At 49.9% G+C, this 15,880-nt stretch overlaps 1 protein-coding gene across 1 annotated transcript in view; it reads right to left on the reverse strand.

Moving 5' to 3' along the window:
• Positions 1 to 490: 490 nt before the first annotated feature.
• The window catches only part of DNAH14 (dynein axonemal heavy chain 14), a gene marked incomplete at its 3' end in the record, with an annotated part of 442,814 nt that continues 427,424 nt past the window's right edge, over positions 491 to 15,880 (reverse strand). The window contains exons 82-86 of the mRNA XM_082252323.1: positions 12,062 to 12,174; positions 3,469 to 3,614; positions 2,958 to 3,106; positions 821 to 967; positions 491 to 703 (exon numbers count right to left, since the gene is read on the reverse strand). Coding sequence (XP_082108449.1) covers positions 491 to 703; positions 821 to 967; positions 2,958 to 3,106; positions 3,469 to 3,614; positions 12,062 to 12,174 — 768 coding nt within the window. The remainder of the gene's footprint in view (positions 704 to 820; positions 968 to 2,957; positions 3,107 to 3,468; positions 3,615 to 12,061; positions 12,175 to 15,880) is intronic.

The raw sequence follows: 15,880 nt of genomic DNA on the forward strand, positions 1-15,880 counted from the left end.
AGAGCTCAGGGTGGACTGTTTGCTGGTGTGGGAATGAGGCTGGACAGTGGCATGGAACTAGGCACTGATAATGGCATTGCCCCTTTAAAGATTCAGAAGTGACAAATGAAACACAATGGTGTGGTAGATAATGCAGCTTAATTTATGGATTAAAAAGCCATACATTTTTACTCAACATAACTGTTTTACAATATCAGTGCTATGCAAAAAAAGTTATTGTGGGAAATATAATTTTTTATATAGGCTAAAATTTAGGGGGCAAGCAGCCTAATCTAATATTTCACCTAAGGTTGAGTCGACTGGCCTTGGTCATCCCCCTGCTTGATGGATACCAACCAGCTGACCTTGATGGTGGATACGAGTAATGTCAGTGGCAGGCTGTAGAAATTGCCCTCCACCAAGACGACTGTTAATATCCTTTTGGGAGGGAAACCCCCAGACGGGCACAAAGTGTAAGATGTAAGAAAGGTACACCAGTATAAAAGGAGTGTCATTCAGTTATTTGGCAGAGCATGGCCACCCCTCTTTGTATCCAGTGCTCAGGTCTGACCAATGTTGGTATATTCACAGATGTTACGTAATTGGTGGAATGTCCCGTTGAAGATAAAGTTCCAGCCCTCAGTGGTGTTCTGTATAATGGACATTCATAAGTGAAGGCTGTGTTGTGTTCATCAGTGCAGCTGCTTGCAGTCTCCAGTTCAATCTGTATATTGAGAAAAAAAATTAATACTAATAACTTTTAAATTAAAAAAAAAAAAAAATTGAATAAAAGGTACCATGAGGACAGATAATGCAGAAAAAAATGCACCTTCCTGCTTACCATTTGTGGGATGAAGTGGATTTGTGGCAGTGGGTAAAATCTTTGCTGATGTTCACACTCCTCCAAGACATGTGTATCATGGCTCCACTGTGCACTGTCCAGGAAGAGGCCGAATACCAGAACACCCTGTTCAGGTGGATGTGAGCCCTGCACATGGCACAGATCGTACAGTGGGGATTAGAAGAGCTAATGCTGAAAACTCAGCAATAGGAAAAACAATCCTACATTACTTTGCCCAGCATCCCATAATAAAAAGCTGTTCTGCCTCCTCCATGGTGCTGTCCCCCCCCCCCCCCCCCCCCAACGCACCTGCCTATTTATCCAGCGCTGGCCCCTTTTTCTGGGTTGAATGATACCAGATGTCATTCAGACCTCTTCTTGTGAGCCCAAAGCAGTAAGATTCCACCTTTCAGAGCTGTAGTTATAGGATAGTGAAGAGTCAGATGGCGCTGCAGAATTTAGAAATGCACACACTGGAGGGACCTGGAAAAATGTTAGAATATCTTTTCCATTGAGGGACACAGAAAACCTTACCTTTGGGATAATACTGCCTCCTACTGAAGGACTGGACACTCAATCTGTAGTTAGAACTACAAAGGTATAACCAGCATGCTCCACTTTATTTTTTTTTATTTTTGCTGCACTTGCCCTGTTCCTTAGCTGATTTAGTAGGCCCTCTGGGACTGACGTCCAGAGCTCATGTTTATTGGTGCCACATATAGCCTTTTTTTTTTTTTTCCCTGTCAGAATAGTTTTTGCTCTGCACCTCCTAGCATTGGTCCTATACTGGATGCTACTGGTCCCGGGCCCAGTACAGGCAATCCCTCCTGTACTGAGCCTGGGCACTCCAGGCCAGAGAAGAGCACATCTCAAAATATTTCCGTTCGGACAACTTAGTCCCCACAAGTGCACTTGCTATCCTGGAGAATGCAGAAATAAATCACTGTCAGAGATGCGTGCCACATTCTTGGTCCCTGGTATATCCTGATTAGATTATACTTTGATTGCTGGGCTTGAGGCTCAGAGGAAAACTATTCATTCATAAGATACAAAGCCTCCTGTCAATGGCTGAGCAGCGCTTAACCCAACTTGATTTTGTTCCAAGAACTGGAAGTCTTCATACTGCTGCTGAAACACAGCACATGTATATACTGTATGTAGCATATGCCACATATAGATTGTACAGTGGTGTATCGGTTAGTGAAGGAAATTGTTTGGACCAGCACAGGAAAATTAAGGGTAAACAAAACATGGAGTTAGGCTTTAAAGTATATCTATACTCAAAATGTAACCTCCATTTTTGATCTTTTGCTTAAAAAAATAAATAAATAAAATGGTTTACTTCCACCCTGGACCGTCGCTTCGGTCCTCCAAGGCTATAGAGGCAATTAAAGAAGACTTAAGCCCTGTACACACGCAACGATTATCGGCCGACCGATCGTCTGTCTTTTGTCCAGAGTTGTGTTTTATTGGTTGGAATGTGCCTAGACTACACACGAATTTTCTCGCCCAACAAAATTCTACTTCAGAAGTGATGTCATGTGTTGGTTTGCTTTCTTTGTGTTCTTTCTTCACTGAGCATGCCCAGACTTGCTCATTAGATTTTTCCCTGTCAATCTGTACTGACTGCATGAAAATCGGCCGTTATGTTGACGGCCAACAAAAATTTTATAGTCTGCACACCAGATTTTTTTCGGCTGAAAAGTCGGTGTTGGTTGTCGGAAGCATCAAACTAACAAGCTGAAAATCGGCAGATCGGTCGTTGGACGAAAATTCCCTGCCAATTTTCGATGCGTGTGTACGGGGCTTTAGTCCAGGGGTAGGCAACTTTTTAGAGGTTGAGATCTACCAAGTTTCCAATAAAAAGAGTGTTCTGTACACTCCCCTGCACATCACCAACCCCCTCCCCCAAGGCAGTAACCTCAATCCCCTCCACACACACTGTAGTGTCCTCTGTCTCCCGACCCCCCCCCCCCCCCACACACACACACACAACCAGGCTGTGTAGGTACCACTTGCTAGCAGCCAACATGTGTACCCCCCCCACACCCACACACTCACACTCCTGCAGGCTGGGAGGAGGAAAAGTGGTGGTCCATCCCCAGGCTTGCCAACCGCCAGTCTAAAGTCTACTTACATTAAAAGCTATTTCAGTGATGCTGGTGATTCTGTTGGTATCAAGATTGGGAACAGTCACAACAGGCTGTACTCGGTGTTTAAAGGTGAGCGAGTCCACTGATAGACTTCTTTTTCGGGCATAGTTTTGTAACACAGCGGTCAGGAACCCTGAGGAAAATAAAGCATAGAAAGTACGAACTTGGGAGTAGTTGAGATTATACACACACTTTAGCTTTGCCATTTTTATGATCTTGTAGAGTCTCATTCTCTGACCTTTTAATCTACCTGAAAGTTTAGCTGCAGAGGGAGTCCAGTGCCATGAGCCACCCTCTAGTGTTTATATTTCAAATTTTTTTTTTTTATGTTTTTTTGAACATAACAAAAACATACCAGTGGATTAATTAACAAAGTATTCTCTGCCTTTGCCAAGAACACATTGTACAAAACGATGCAATGAGATGAGCCAAGAGAAAATGAGAAAAGCGGTTTACTTTCTAGTTAAATATCAGTGAATTCAGCCACTTGCCTACCTTGAGGGAAGAAGAACGCAGGAATCCAGTATTTGTACGGCTCCCCTGTGAGGTGTGACCCATTCTCCGGAACAGTGTCGGAAGTTTGGGATGAATTTGGTCTGGAATGTTTGAATGTCTTTTTCAGCCCCAGCTGCTGGCCAAACCTAAATATAATACATCATAATATATTTAAAGTGTAACTTTAGGCATGAAAATGGGTGGCCAGGCAGGATTTTTAATGCAGAAGAGACATGCCTTGTCTCGTCTGTATTAAAGCTACTTACCTGCCTGTCCTATGTGCTCACTGCACAAATTTGGCAATACCGAAGCTGACGAAAATCCCATGCATATGCGGGAGTGATGTCATCTTAGCCTAGCCAACGGCAGCGACCTGCTGGATTCAGTAATAAATAACAATTATACAACTGCAAGAAAAAGTATGTGAACCCTTTCAAATTATATGGATTTCTGCACAAATTGGTCATAAAATGTGATCTGATCATCATCTAAGTCACAACAATAGACAATCACAGCCTGCTTAAACTAATAACACACAAAGAATGAAATGTTGCCATGTTTTTATTGAACACACCATGTAAACATTCACAGTTCAGGTGGAAAAAGTATGTGAACCCCTAGACCAGGGGTGTCAAACTTAATTTCATCGCGGGCCACATTAGCATTATGGTTGCGTGCAAAGGGCCGGTTATATGATTAGATGTCCAGAGCATCCCACGCCCCCTTACAAGAGGTATCAAGAGCCCCCCCACCATAATAATTTAAGATTCATCCACCCTTCTTGATATCACAATGCACCGCTTTACCTTGTGCTACTGCCAGGAAGAAGATGCGGGTTGACCTGGGAAGCAGAATGTTCAAGGTCTGGAGGAGGGCTGGAGTCAGCTTCCAGAGTCTGCTGAATGCTGAGACCAGGGGGGGGGGGGGGGGCAGAGACAAGGTGGTGTTGTGGTTGCACAGGGAGGTGCAGGATCTGTAGGAATTCTGACCTCCTTTCTGTTGCAGACTGCTGAGAAGGGTGGGAAGAGGGGCAAACATGAGCCTTTCTGCAGCAGCACAGTGAAGCACTGGATCTGGCAAAGGAGTTCTGTCCTCTCTGCTGTCGACTACTGAGACAAGGTGGGGGCAGAGACCAGGGGGGTGCTGCAGCTGCAGAAGAGGTGCGAGGGCCACATGAAATGGCCTGGGGGGCCGCATTCGGCCCACGGGCCTTGTGTTTGACACCTGTGCCCTAGACGAATGACATCTTTAAGAGCTAATTGGAGTGAGATGTCAGCCAACTGGAGTCCAATCAATGAGATTGGAGGTGTTGGTTACAGCTGCCCTGCCCTATAAAAAACACCAGTTCTGGGTTTGCTTTTCACAAGAAGCATTGCCTGATGTGAATGATGCCTCGCACAAAAGGAGCTCTCAGAAGACCTACAATTAAGAATTGTTGACTTGCATAAAGCTGGAAAGGGTTATAAAAGTATCTCCAAAAGCCTTGCTGTTCATCAGTCCACGGTAAGACAAATTGTCTATAAATGGAGAAAGTTTGGCACTGCTGCTACTCTCCCTAGGAGTGGCCGTCCTGTAAAGATGACTGCAAGGGGGCGTGTCCAAGATGGCGACTTGAGAGGACGTGTTGAAGAGAGCTCCGCTGCCTAGCCCGGAATTTATCCTGCTTCTCTGCTGCCCTGTGACCCCTGGCTAGCCCTGTGTTGGCCAGTGTGTCCCCCCGGACTGATATGACCAGAGGCCGACAGTCTTCGGTGTCCCGTAAGCCGCCCACGGACCAGGCTACCCCGGCTGGCGCGAAAGCGGGGCCTCGTGCTCCCTCCAATATGGCGACACAGACCGAGGGAGAGGACCCGGCGCTGAGGGAGTCCAGCAACTTTAATGCCCTCATGCAGGCCATCACCTCCTGCCAAACGACACTGACTGGGAAGATAGATTCGGTCCAAATGGACATCGGCCTGATTCGCCGGGATATGGACAAATTCCGCACCAAGCTGACCGAGGTGGAGCGCCGGGTGAGCGATACTGAGGACGTGCTGCGAGACCATTCTGCTTCCCTACACACGCTGCGGGTCAAAGTTAAGGCCCTGGAGTACCGAGCCGAGGATTCGGAGAACCGGAACCGGCGCAACAACTTACGGATCCTTGGTCTCCCGGAAGGCGCTGAGGATCCGCATCCTGCAGATTTCACGGAGAAGCTCCTCCGCACCCTGCTCCCTCAAGCGGCCTTCTCTCCCTACTTTGCGGTGGAGCGCGCCCATCGGATGCCAGCGCGCCGGGGACCCCCTGGTTCCCCTCCCCGCACTTTTATCCTGCGCCTACTTAACTTTAGGGATCGGGACTTGGTGCTCCGGGAGAGCCGGCGGCTGGAGTCTCTGAGGTATGAAGGGTCCAGGCTGATGATCTTCCCGGACTTCTCGGTCGAGACACAGAAGCTGCGCAAGTCGTTCGACCAGGTTAAGGCGGCTCTCCGCCAGCGGGGCATGAAATACAGCATGTTGTTCCCAGCTCGCCTCAGGGTTCAGGACGGTGAGTCCCTCAAGTTTTTTACCTCGCCAGAGGAGGCCTCTTCCTGGTTGGAGTCGTTGCCCAGACGTTAGGACTCCTGCCCGGCTGGGCGGGATGGATGGATCGATCTTGAGGTTCTCTGCTGGTCGGTATCTACCGCTTAATGGCCACTTCCCCCTTGTTTTAGCGATTGCTCCGGTCCTCCCTACCTACCTGGGGGTTTGTTGACTCTGCGGGGCCTCTGGCTGGCCGATTTCCGGACGGATGGACAGACGGATGGACAAGGGATCCCTGAATTCTTTACCCTGACTGTTGTCATTCGTTGGCTGCTCCATGCCCCCTTTGCCCCTTTTCTTTTTGCTTATCCTACAGCCCTGGCGGGTGGGGGGGGGTGGGGGGACTATGCTGGGGGCTGGGGGCCTTGATTCCCCCCCCCCCTTTTTTTCTTCTGTTTTTTCTATGGTCATGGTCTATTTTTCTAGAACTTATTTTTCGTTTCTCCTGGTTTTTGTTATTTATTTTCCGGGCACTACTGCGGAGGCTCGTGGACTCAGGACTAGTCACTGTTGACGCTTTCCTGGTGCATGGTCCCCCATTGACCGATGGTTGTGTTCTTTTTGGGGTCTCAGGCTCACCCGAGTTTTTGGGGTGTAGCAGGGTGGGGGGAGGGGGGGGGAGTTCATTTGGGAATGTTCTATTTTTATGTTTGACCGTTTCTTCTTTTCCAGGTTTGCCACCAGGGTATTGGGTCTCTATTGTGCACATTATTTGCTTTGTTCCTGCCTTGTTTCTTACACGTGGGGGTGCTGTATGGTGGGGGCGGTATGTGTTCTCGGGCTCGAGTGTTGATCCAGCAGCTGCCCCCCTGTTTTTATTTCCTTTATTTGTCTTATGGCTCCGTTAAGAATTCTAACTTGGAATGTGCGGGGCTTGAATTCTAAATTTAAAAGGTCCCTTGTGTTCTCCTTTCTACAAAAACATCACCCGCACATCTGCATTCTACAGGAGACGCATCTCACGGGGGCCCGGGTGCTGTCCTTAAAAAAATCGTGGGTTGGGTCTTATTATCATTCCACCTTCTCCTCCTACTCCCGGGGTGTCAGTATCCTCATACATCGTTCCCTACCTTTCACGCTGCTGGATCTGCATCTTGACCCTGAGGGCAGGTACGTGGTTTTACATGCTATGTGTGATTGCATTGAATTGGTCATTGCTGGTTTATATGTGCCGCCGCCTGCGGCTATGTCCGTTCTGCATCGGCTTCAGAGTGTGGTTGCTGGCTATCCTACCCCAAATGTGATCTTTGCGGGCGACTTTAATATGGCCCCGGAGCCGGGTATGGACAGGCTGGGTGGTGATCCGGCGGCCGATTCGGCCCTGGCACGTTGGGCGGAGGCCCTGGGGTTAGGGGATGCGTGGCGCTGGAAGCATCCCACTCTACGACAATACACTTGCCACTCAGCCGCGCATGCCTCTTTTTCACGTATAGATGTGGTCTATATTGGCTCGTCCCTGTTGCCGCGGGTGGAGGAGGCTACCATCCTGCCCCGGGGCATATCTGACCATGCCCCGGTGCTGGTGAGTTTTATGACGGATACGGCTGCGGGCCAGGGCTTGTGGAGATTGTCTAGGTTCTGGGTCACGGATGAGCGGGTGGTGCCGCCGGTGGCCTCTGAGCTGTTGGCCTACTGGGGTCACAATGAGGGCACGGCCGCTCCGGCCATGGTGTGGGACGCATTTAAAGCGTATGCAAGGGGACGCTACCAGTACACGATTGCCAAGGTTCGGAGGGACTCACGAGCCCGCCTCTCCTTGGCGGAGTCCACAGCGGCGTCCCTCGAGGCGGGTTACCTGGCCTCGCGGGATAGTGGTACCTATGCTGACATGCAGGCGGCCTATAGGGAGGTGGCGCTCATTCGCGCGGAGTCCTGCCGCAGGTTTCTTCTTTCCCAGTCCCAGCGGGTGTTTGAGCAGGGGGAGCGGTCGGGCAGGCTACTGGCGTGGTTGGCGTCGGAGCGTTCCGGTACCACGGGTATCGCCAATATCAGAGCGGGGGACGGAACCCTGCTGTCTGACCCCAGTCTAATCAATGCTCGGTTTGCCAAATATTATGCACAGCTATATGAGTCCAGGGTCACCTACTCCTCCTCTGAGCTGTCGGGGTACTTGGAGAACATAGATTTCCCCTCACTCTCTCCCGCCAAAGTCCAGCTTCTTGACGCCCCCATCTCTTTGAAGGAGGTTCGCAAGGCTATTCAGTCTCTCCCAGTGGGCAAGACGCCAGGGCCCGATGGGCTCCCTACAGAATTTTACAAAACTAACCTGGAGGTGGTTGCCTCTCATCTTCACGAGACGTTTCGCAGCACACTGGAGGCGGGCGCCCTGCCGCCCTCTATGTCGGAGGCTGTTGTGGTTGTCCTGCCTAAGCCCGGGAAGGATCCCGAGTTGTGTGCCTCTTACCGGCCTATTTCACTTTTGAATGTAGATGCAAAAATCCTTACTAAAATATTGGCCAATCGCCTCAACTCGGTGATACTGTCTTTGGTGCACGGCGACCAAACTGGCTTTATGCCGGGTAAGGGCACGGACATAAACATTCGCCGCCTACATACCAACCTGGCGCAAGGGGTGACTAGCGGTTCCCGGGGGGCAGTGGCCTCTCTTGATGCCGAGAAGGCTTTTGATTCTGTGGAGTGGGAGTACCTGTGGCAGGTGCTGTCCCGCTTTGGCGTTGGACCGCGCTTTATTGCCTGGGTTCGCCTTCTCTATGAGGCCCCTGTCGCCCGGGTCCGCACAAATGGCCTCCTCTCCCCATCTTTTCGGCTATACAGGGGCACCAGGCAGGGTTGCCCGCTTTCCCCGGGCCTCTTTGCATTGGCTATTGAGCCGCTCGCAATTTTGCTGCGGACGTCGGGGGAGGTGGGGGGTTTGGGGGTAGGCCCGGTGGTGGAGCGGATCTCTCTGTATGCTGATGACACTCTGTTATACTTGAATGACACCGCTGATTCTCTGGTGGCGGCATTGGGTATAATTGATCGCCATGGCGACTACTCTGGAGTGCGGATCAACTGGTCCAAGTCGAGCCTGCTCCCTATTGATGCTGCGGCGCTTCCTCCTTCCCCCCCTGTGGCTCCGCTGGAATGGGTCTCTCATTTCCGTTACTTGGGGGTCGTCGTGAGGCTTGACCTCTCTTGCTACCTGGCGGACAATCTGGAGCCGGTGTTTCGACAGCTGGTCGCTAAGTGTCAGGTGTGGCGGTCGCTCCCCTTGACCCCTGTGGGACGTATCAACCTATTGAAAATGACCTTTCTCCCCAAATTTTTGTATGTTTTTAGAAATACCCCTGTACCCATCCCGGCGTCCTTTTTTCGTCGCCTGGACAGTGTTGTCTCCTCCTTCATCTGGGCGGGGTCGGCTCCGCGTATTTCTCTGCGGAAATTGCAGATGCCCCTTTCCTCCGGGGGACTGGCCCTGCCTTGTTTTCGGAAGTACTACTGGGCGGCGGTGTTGATCTCTGTCCGCTGGTGGTTCGCTCAATCCAGGTCCAATCCGGCGGTCAATCTCGAAGCGGCGATTTTGGGCTCCTATGCGGCGTTGACTAACCTAGTGTACAGGGGGGCGGGGGCTGCCCCTCAGGTGACTACTCCTATGCGGACGGTGGTACGGGTGTGGGAGCAGATGCTGGGTGCCACGGGGGAGGCTGGCACGGTCTCACCTTATACTCCTCTGTGGGGTAACCCTCGGTTGCCTCATTTTCGCTCCATCCCTGATCCAGCCATATGGGCGCGGCATGGAGTGACTATGATACAACATATAATGCCCTCGGGCTCTCTGCTGACCTTCCAGGCCCTGCGGGATAAATTTCACCTCCCGTCGCGTATGTTGTTTCGGTTTTTGCAACTTCGCCATGCAGCCCAGGCTCAGTTTCCAACACCCCCTACGCTTGCTCCCCATGGGGTGGAGCGATTTTTGACCACACGCAATGCTGACAAACTACTGTCCTCTATCTATCTTAGACTTACGTGTGGTCGGCAGGCACGAGAACCTCCTCTGCTCCAGCTGTGGCGGCAAGATATCCCTGCGCTGGTCGAGGATGATTGGGATCATTGTATCCCTCATTATATCCCCACGGTAATCTCGGCCAGGGATAGATTTATTCAATTGAAGTTTTTGCATAGGGCATACTACACCCCGCAACGATTGGCTAGAATATACAGCACCCACTCTGACGTATGCACTAAATGCCAGCAGGCGGTAGGTACTTTTCTCCATGTTACCTGGGACTGCCGGCTCCTCCAGGACTACTGGATGGGCGTTGTATGTGAGCTCAGCGCAGTGCTGCAGGTGCCGGTGCCCTTGGACCCTAGGGTCCTCCTCTTGGGGATGGGGGAACTGGTGACTCAGGCGAAGTACTCTAAGCTCCTCTTATTCTTTCTCTGCTTCTATGCCCGAAAGGCATTATTGATGAAATGGAAGGGTGCTGACCCCCCCACGGTTGCACAATGGAGGGCGTTGGTGGATGCTGCTCTGCCCCTCTACAAGCTGACCTATATGGGGCGTCAATGCCCTCAAAAATTTGGGAAGGTGTGGGATGCCTGGATCGCAGCTAGACCTCTGCAGATCTGACCACGTTATGTTGTTTATTGCTTTTGGGGCCCTGGTGGCGAGGCTGCTGCTGTGTGGTTATGGGCCGTGGGGTACTGTGGAGGCGCTTATGTGTCTCTGCTCCCCTGCGGTTCGGCCTCCTGGAGCTCCCCTCGGCGCCTCCCCCTCCCAGGGGACCAGGGGTCTGGGGGGACTGTGGGCTATTGCGGCCCTGATGTTACTTCTGTATATTGAGCTGAAAGCCATTCCTTATGTCTGTTTACTTGCTTTATTTATCGCTGATGTGCATTTGCTCTCTTTTGATTGATTGTGTTTCTTTTTTATTTCCTGTGTATCCATACCTTGTTGGCACTGTTACTTTATTATTTGTTTTAAATCAATAAAACGTTTCTGTTAAAAAAAAAGATGACTGCAAGAGCACAGCGCAGATCGCTCAATGAGGTGAAGAAGAATCCTAGAGTGTCGGCTAAAGACTTGCAAAAGTCACTGGCAAATGCTAACATCCCTGTTAGCAAATCTACAATACGTAAAACACTAAACAAGAATGGATTTCATGGGAGGATACCACAGAGGAAGCCACTGCTGTCCAAACAAAACATTGCTGCACGTTTACAGTTTGCACAAGAGCACCTGGATGTTCCACAGCAGTACTGGCAAAATATTCTGTGAAAAGATGAAACCAAAGTTGAGTTGTTTGGAAGAAACACACAACATTATGTGTGGCGAAAAAGAGGCACAGCACACCATCAAAACCTCATCCCAACTGTGAAGTGTGATGGGGGCATCATGGTTTGGGGCTACTTTGCTGTGTCAGGGCCTGGACGGATTGCTATCATCGAAGGAAAAATGAATTCCCAAGTTTATTAAGACATTTTGCTGGAGAGCTTTAGGCCATCTGTCTACCGGCTGAAGCTCAACAGAAGATGGGTGTTGAAACAGGACAATGACCCAAAGCATAGAAGTAAATCAACAGAATGCCTTAAACAGAAGAAAATATGCCTTCTGAAGTGGCCCATTCAGGGTCCTGACCTCAACCCGAATGAGATGCTGTGGCATGACCTCAAGAAAGCGATTCACACCAGACATCCCAAGAATATTGCTGAACTGAAATGGTTCTGTAAAGAGGAATGGTCAAGAATTACTCCTGACCGTTGTGCACGTCTGATCTGCAACTACAGGAAATGTTTGGTTGAAGTTATTGCTGCCAAAGGAGGTTCAACCAGTTATTAAATCCAAGGGTTCACATACTTTTTCCACCTGCACTGTGAATGTTTACATGGTGTGTTCAATAAAAACATGGCAACATTTCATGCTTTGTGTGTTATTAGTTTAAGCAGACTGTGATTGTCTATTGTTGTGACTTAGATGATGATCAGATCACATTTTATGACCAATTTGTGCAGAAATCCATATCATTCCAAAGGGTTCACATACTTTTTCTTGCAGCTGTAGGTTTTGGGGGCTGCTGTGTGAAGTCTCTCACCTCTCCTCTACACAATGAATCGCATGACTGCACCATGTGGCGAAAAAAACAATTCTCTGTACAAGATCATCTACCCAGGAGCCAAGTAGTTTGCAAGATTCGTATGAACACCGCTGAAACACAATATATATTACACATTAGTTTTAACATTCAAGTTACTGTTGAATTACAATCATGTTTCAAAAGCCCTCCCCTCATCACCTACTATACCATACAGTGGCGTAGCGTGGGTTCTCAGCGCCTGGGGGAAGGCAAGTAATTTACACCCCCTAACGCATGGACTTTTAGGCTCAGTGCACACCAGCAGTTCCAAAACCGCTAGAAAAAATGCGAACATTAGCATTTTTGCAGTCTTTAGGAATGCTAGCATGTATAGCGAGCAGTAGCCGCTGCTGTCCCTGACAACCAGTTGGTTGTCATGGAGCTGGCCGCCGCACTCTTAACAGCAGATGAGTCGTCAGCTGTAAGTGGGGTTCCCCGCTGACAGCTGAATGTAAATGAAACAATGGACAGCAATGAAAACTTCAGAAAAAAAATCAGTGTTGGGGTCCACCCTTCCAATCCATATCAGGCCCTTAGAGGAACCGCATGCCAAAATTTAAAGAGAATGGCGTACCCCCCCCCCCCCCCCCCCAAACTTAGACCAGGCCCTTAGGTCTGGTATGGATTTTGAGGGGAACCCCATGCCAAAATTTGTAAAAAGCTCCTTATCTTCATGACTCATAGGGTTATGCTCCTCCTATCAGGAATAGGCACTAGGCAGGAAAAAAAGCTTAACCACACCTATGGGGGCTGTCCCTGCAGGCACAACCCCTCAGACTCTGCCATCATCAACCCGTTTGTTCTGCCTAGTGTTAGGAATAGGACCTAGCTCCCTGCTGGGACTTTGGTCCTAGCTGTAACAGGGAAGGTTTTGTGATCAGGTTATAGTCTAGAACTAGGCCTCGCTACGACGGATGGGGATGAGCCTGTGGGTGGACAGTCTCACTGGGACACATCAACCTGGAACGCCCTTAGTCGCAGCTTCCCACTTGGCTGACAGCACCCCCATCCCGGGTGGGAGGTGATCTGTTTCAGAGTGGCGCCCCCCTGGTACCGTGGTATGGTACCCTTGGCGGTCACGGGGTGGGAGTGCGCCCCTTCCTGGAATGGTTGGACCCTAGGGACTCCTTTGGTTCCCTGGCACCCCGGAGGACTAATCTGGTGTACCCCTTGGCATTCCCCTAGCAGGTTTTACCTTGGGGGGCGGTAATAATGCGGCCATTATGGTGCTTCTATTAGGGGGGTGGATTGTCCTGGGTGGGTCCCTGGCTAGGGACCTTTAGATGCCTATTGTTCTGGGACCCCTTTGGGGGGTCCTGGAGACTGCATGGGGCACCGTGGGGGCAGCCATTTTACTGTGGTTCATGATCTCTGTGTTCCCATTAGATTGCATGGGCAGCTATTTTCTATAATTCCCCCATTAAGAATGTATGAGCGGCCATTTTCTTGAGGTCCGTGGAATGGACAGGCACGCGGCATGGCTTATAATAGAGGCAGAGCTTCTTTCTCTTCCTGTGCAGACAGTGTTAGTTTCGTTTTTTCACTGATCAGGCTGGATGCTTCTCTGTGGTCTAGTAACGTTCCTGGGTTTCCCTGTGGGTTTTTTCCTCTTCTGCTCTGCTATTATTACATAATAATCAGGGATTGTGAATCCACAGTAATAGCGGTGGGACCGCGTTTTTTGCGGTCTTAAAGGGACATTACACAAAACTTTTTTTTATTTGAGCAATGGAGTCCCAGGATAAAAATTCACCTGCAGACCCATTGGAAGCGACTGTGGGACCCTCTGGTTCACAGTCGCAGCCAGAAATTGCAGTTTTTTTTTTTTTTTGCAAAGCCTGGGCAGTTTTTTTTTTTTTTTGCAAAGCCTGATGTCAAAAGTAGATTTTGTCATTTCTGGTGCTGCCAGCCGCAAACGCCCTCTGCCCTCGCCTCCATTGGCAGGGTCTTCTGATTCTGAGACAGATCTGGTAGCTGCGGACGCAGACCACATTGAGGGGTTGGTGTCTTCACATTCTGACGGTGAAGAAGACCTGTCCTCCTCAGCCGCCGTGTGGGAACACGCATTGGTAGAAGCCCTGATAGTTTCTGTGCGGGAAACCCTGAAATTGGCTGATGAGCCTACAGCGTCAGATACGCAGGTGTCTTTTGGCTCCCACAAATCTCGTAAATCGGGCAATGTATTCCCTTGTCTAGAATTTTTTCATACTACTGTGGGTGAACAATGGGGATGCATTAAGCACATGTTGGTGGTGCCTAAGAGTTTTACACGCCATTATCCCTTTTGTAGAGGCGGTGTCCAATAAGTGGATTGTACCACCGAAAGTGTATTCTCCGGTGGCCAGGTTGAATAATGCGATTCTGGTACCGGTGGAAGAGTCTCCAACCTTTCCGGATCCCATGGATAGACGGGTGGAATCCTTTTCCCGCCATTTACATGTGGTAGCAGGTCACATGTTAAAGGCTACCTTTTATGAATGTTTTAATAGCGCAGACTGCTACTGAATGGGTGAAGTTACTGAAAAGTAACTTGGAAACAGCACGGCTTCCCCCTGCGGTACTGGAACTAATAGACCGGTTGACCCAAAACCTGGTGTTCATGTGTGATATGCCCCTGGACTCAGCTTTCTTGGTGGCCAGGATGTCAGCAGTGGGGATTGCTATTAGGCGCATGGTATGGCTAAAATGCTGGTCAGCTGACCAGGCTTCTAAGAAGGCTGTGACTGATCTTCCTTTTACAGGGGAGAGGCTGTTTGGTCCTCCCTGGACGAGTTGATCAACGGGGGGTAAGAGCACTAATCTGCCCCAATCCTCTAAGGGCAAGGTGCTGCGTAGTAGGCGGGGGCTTTCCTTTACTGCTCACAAATGTATTTTTCGGGCCTCCGGGTCGCAAGAAAAAGGTAAACCGTTTAGGTCTTCTGGAGGTTCCAAGAAGCCATGGTCTGGAAAATCTAAGTCCGGCCAATCTGGACCTGGAGACAAGTCCTCGGCTGCATGAAGGGGCGCCCTCATCCGAGTTTGGGGTGGGGGGACGTCTTAGATTCTTTTATGGAACCCTGGACCTCCTTGATTCAGGACAAAAGGGTTCACAAACTGATCCGACTTGGATACAAGATCGAATTCCAGTCTCGTCTGTTCTCCCTGTCCAATCTTCAATCATCCCCAGTCCAGTTAAGGGACTTGCGAGGGGCGGTACGCGACTTGCTGACGCAAGGAGTGATTGTGCGGGTTCCCGCTCAGGAACATTTTCAGGGGTTTTATTCAAACCTATTCACCGTGCCCAGAAAAGAAGGCAAGGTGTGTCTCATCCTGGATCTCAAGGCCCTGAAACACTTTGTGCGGGTACAGAGGTTTTGGATGGAATCCATCTGCATGGTAGTAGCGCCTCTGCATCAGGGAGATTTCTTAGCCTCCATAGATATCAAGAATATATCTATGCTGGACAACAGCGGTTTCATCGGAGCATTATCAATTTGTGGCGTTACCCTTTGGTCTCGCCTCCGCTCCCAGAGTGTTTAACAAGCTACTAGCACCTGTATTAGCACTGCTACGCCGGCGGGGGATTACGGTACTGGGGTACCTGGACGATCTCCTGTTGAGAGCGGACTCTTTCAGCCTTGTTGGGGGATCTGACGATCAGAACCCTGCAGGTGTTCAGTTGGAACATCAATTTAAAGAAATCCATGCTGACTCTGGTTCTAAAACTGGATTATCTGGGCTTGACTCTGGATTCAGCCTTGGTGAGGTTTTTCTATCCCCGGACAAGCTGCAAAAGTT

The sequence above is a fragment of the Pelophylax lessonae genome, assembly GCF_965119305.1.
Source record: "Pelophylax lessonae genome assembly, chromosome: 3".
Taxonomy (NCBI): Eukaryota; Metazoa; Chordata; class Amphibia; order Anura; family Ranidae; genus Pelophylax; species Pelophylax lessonae.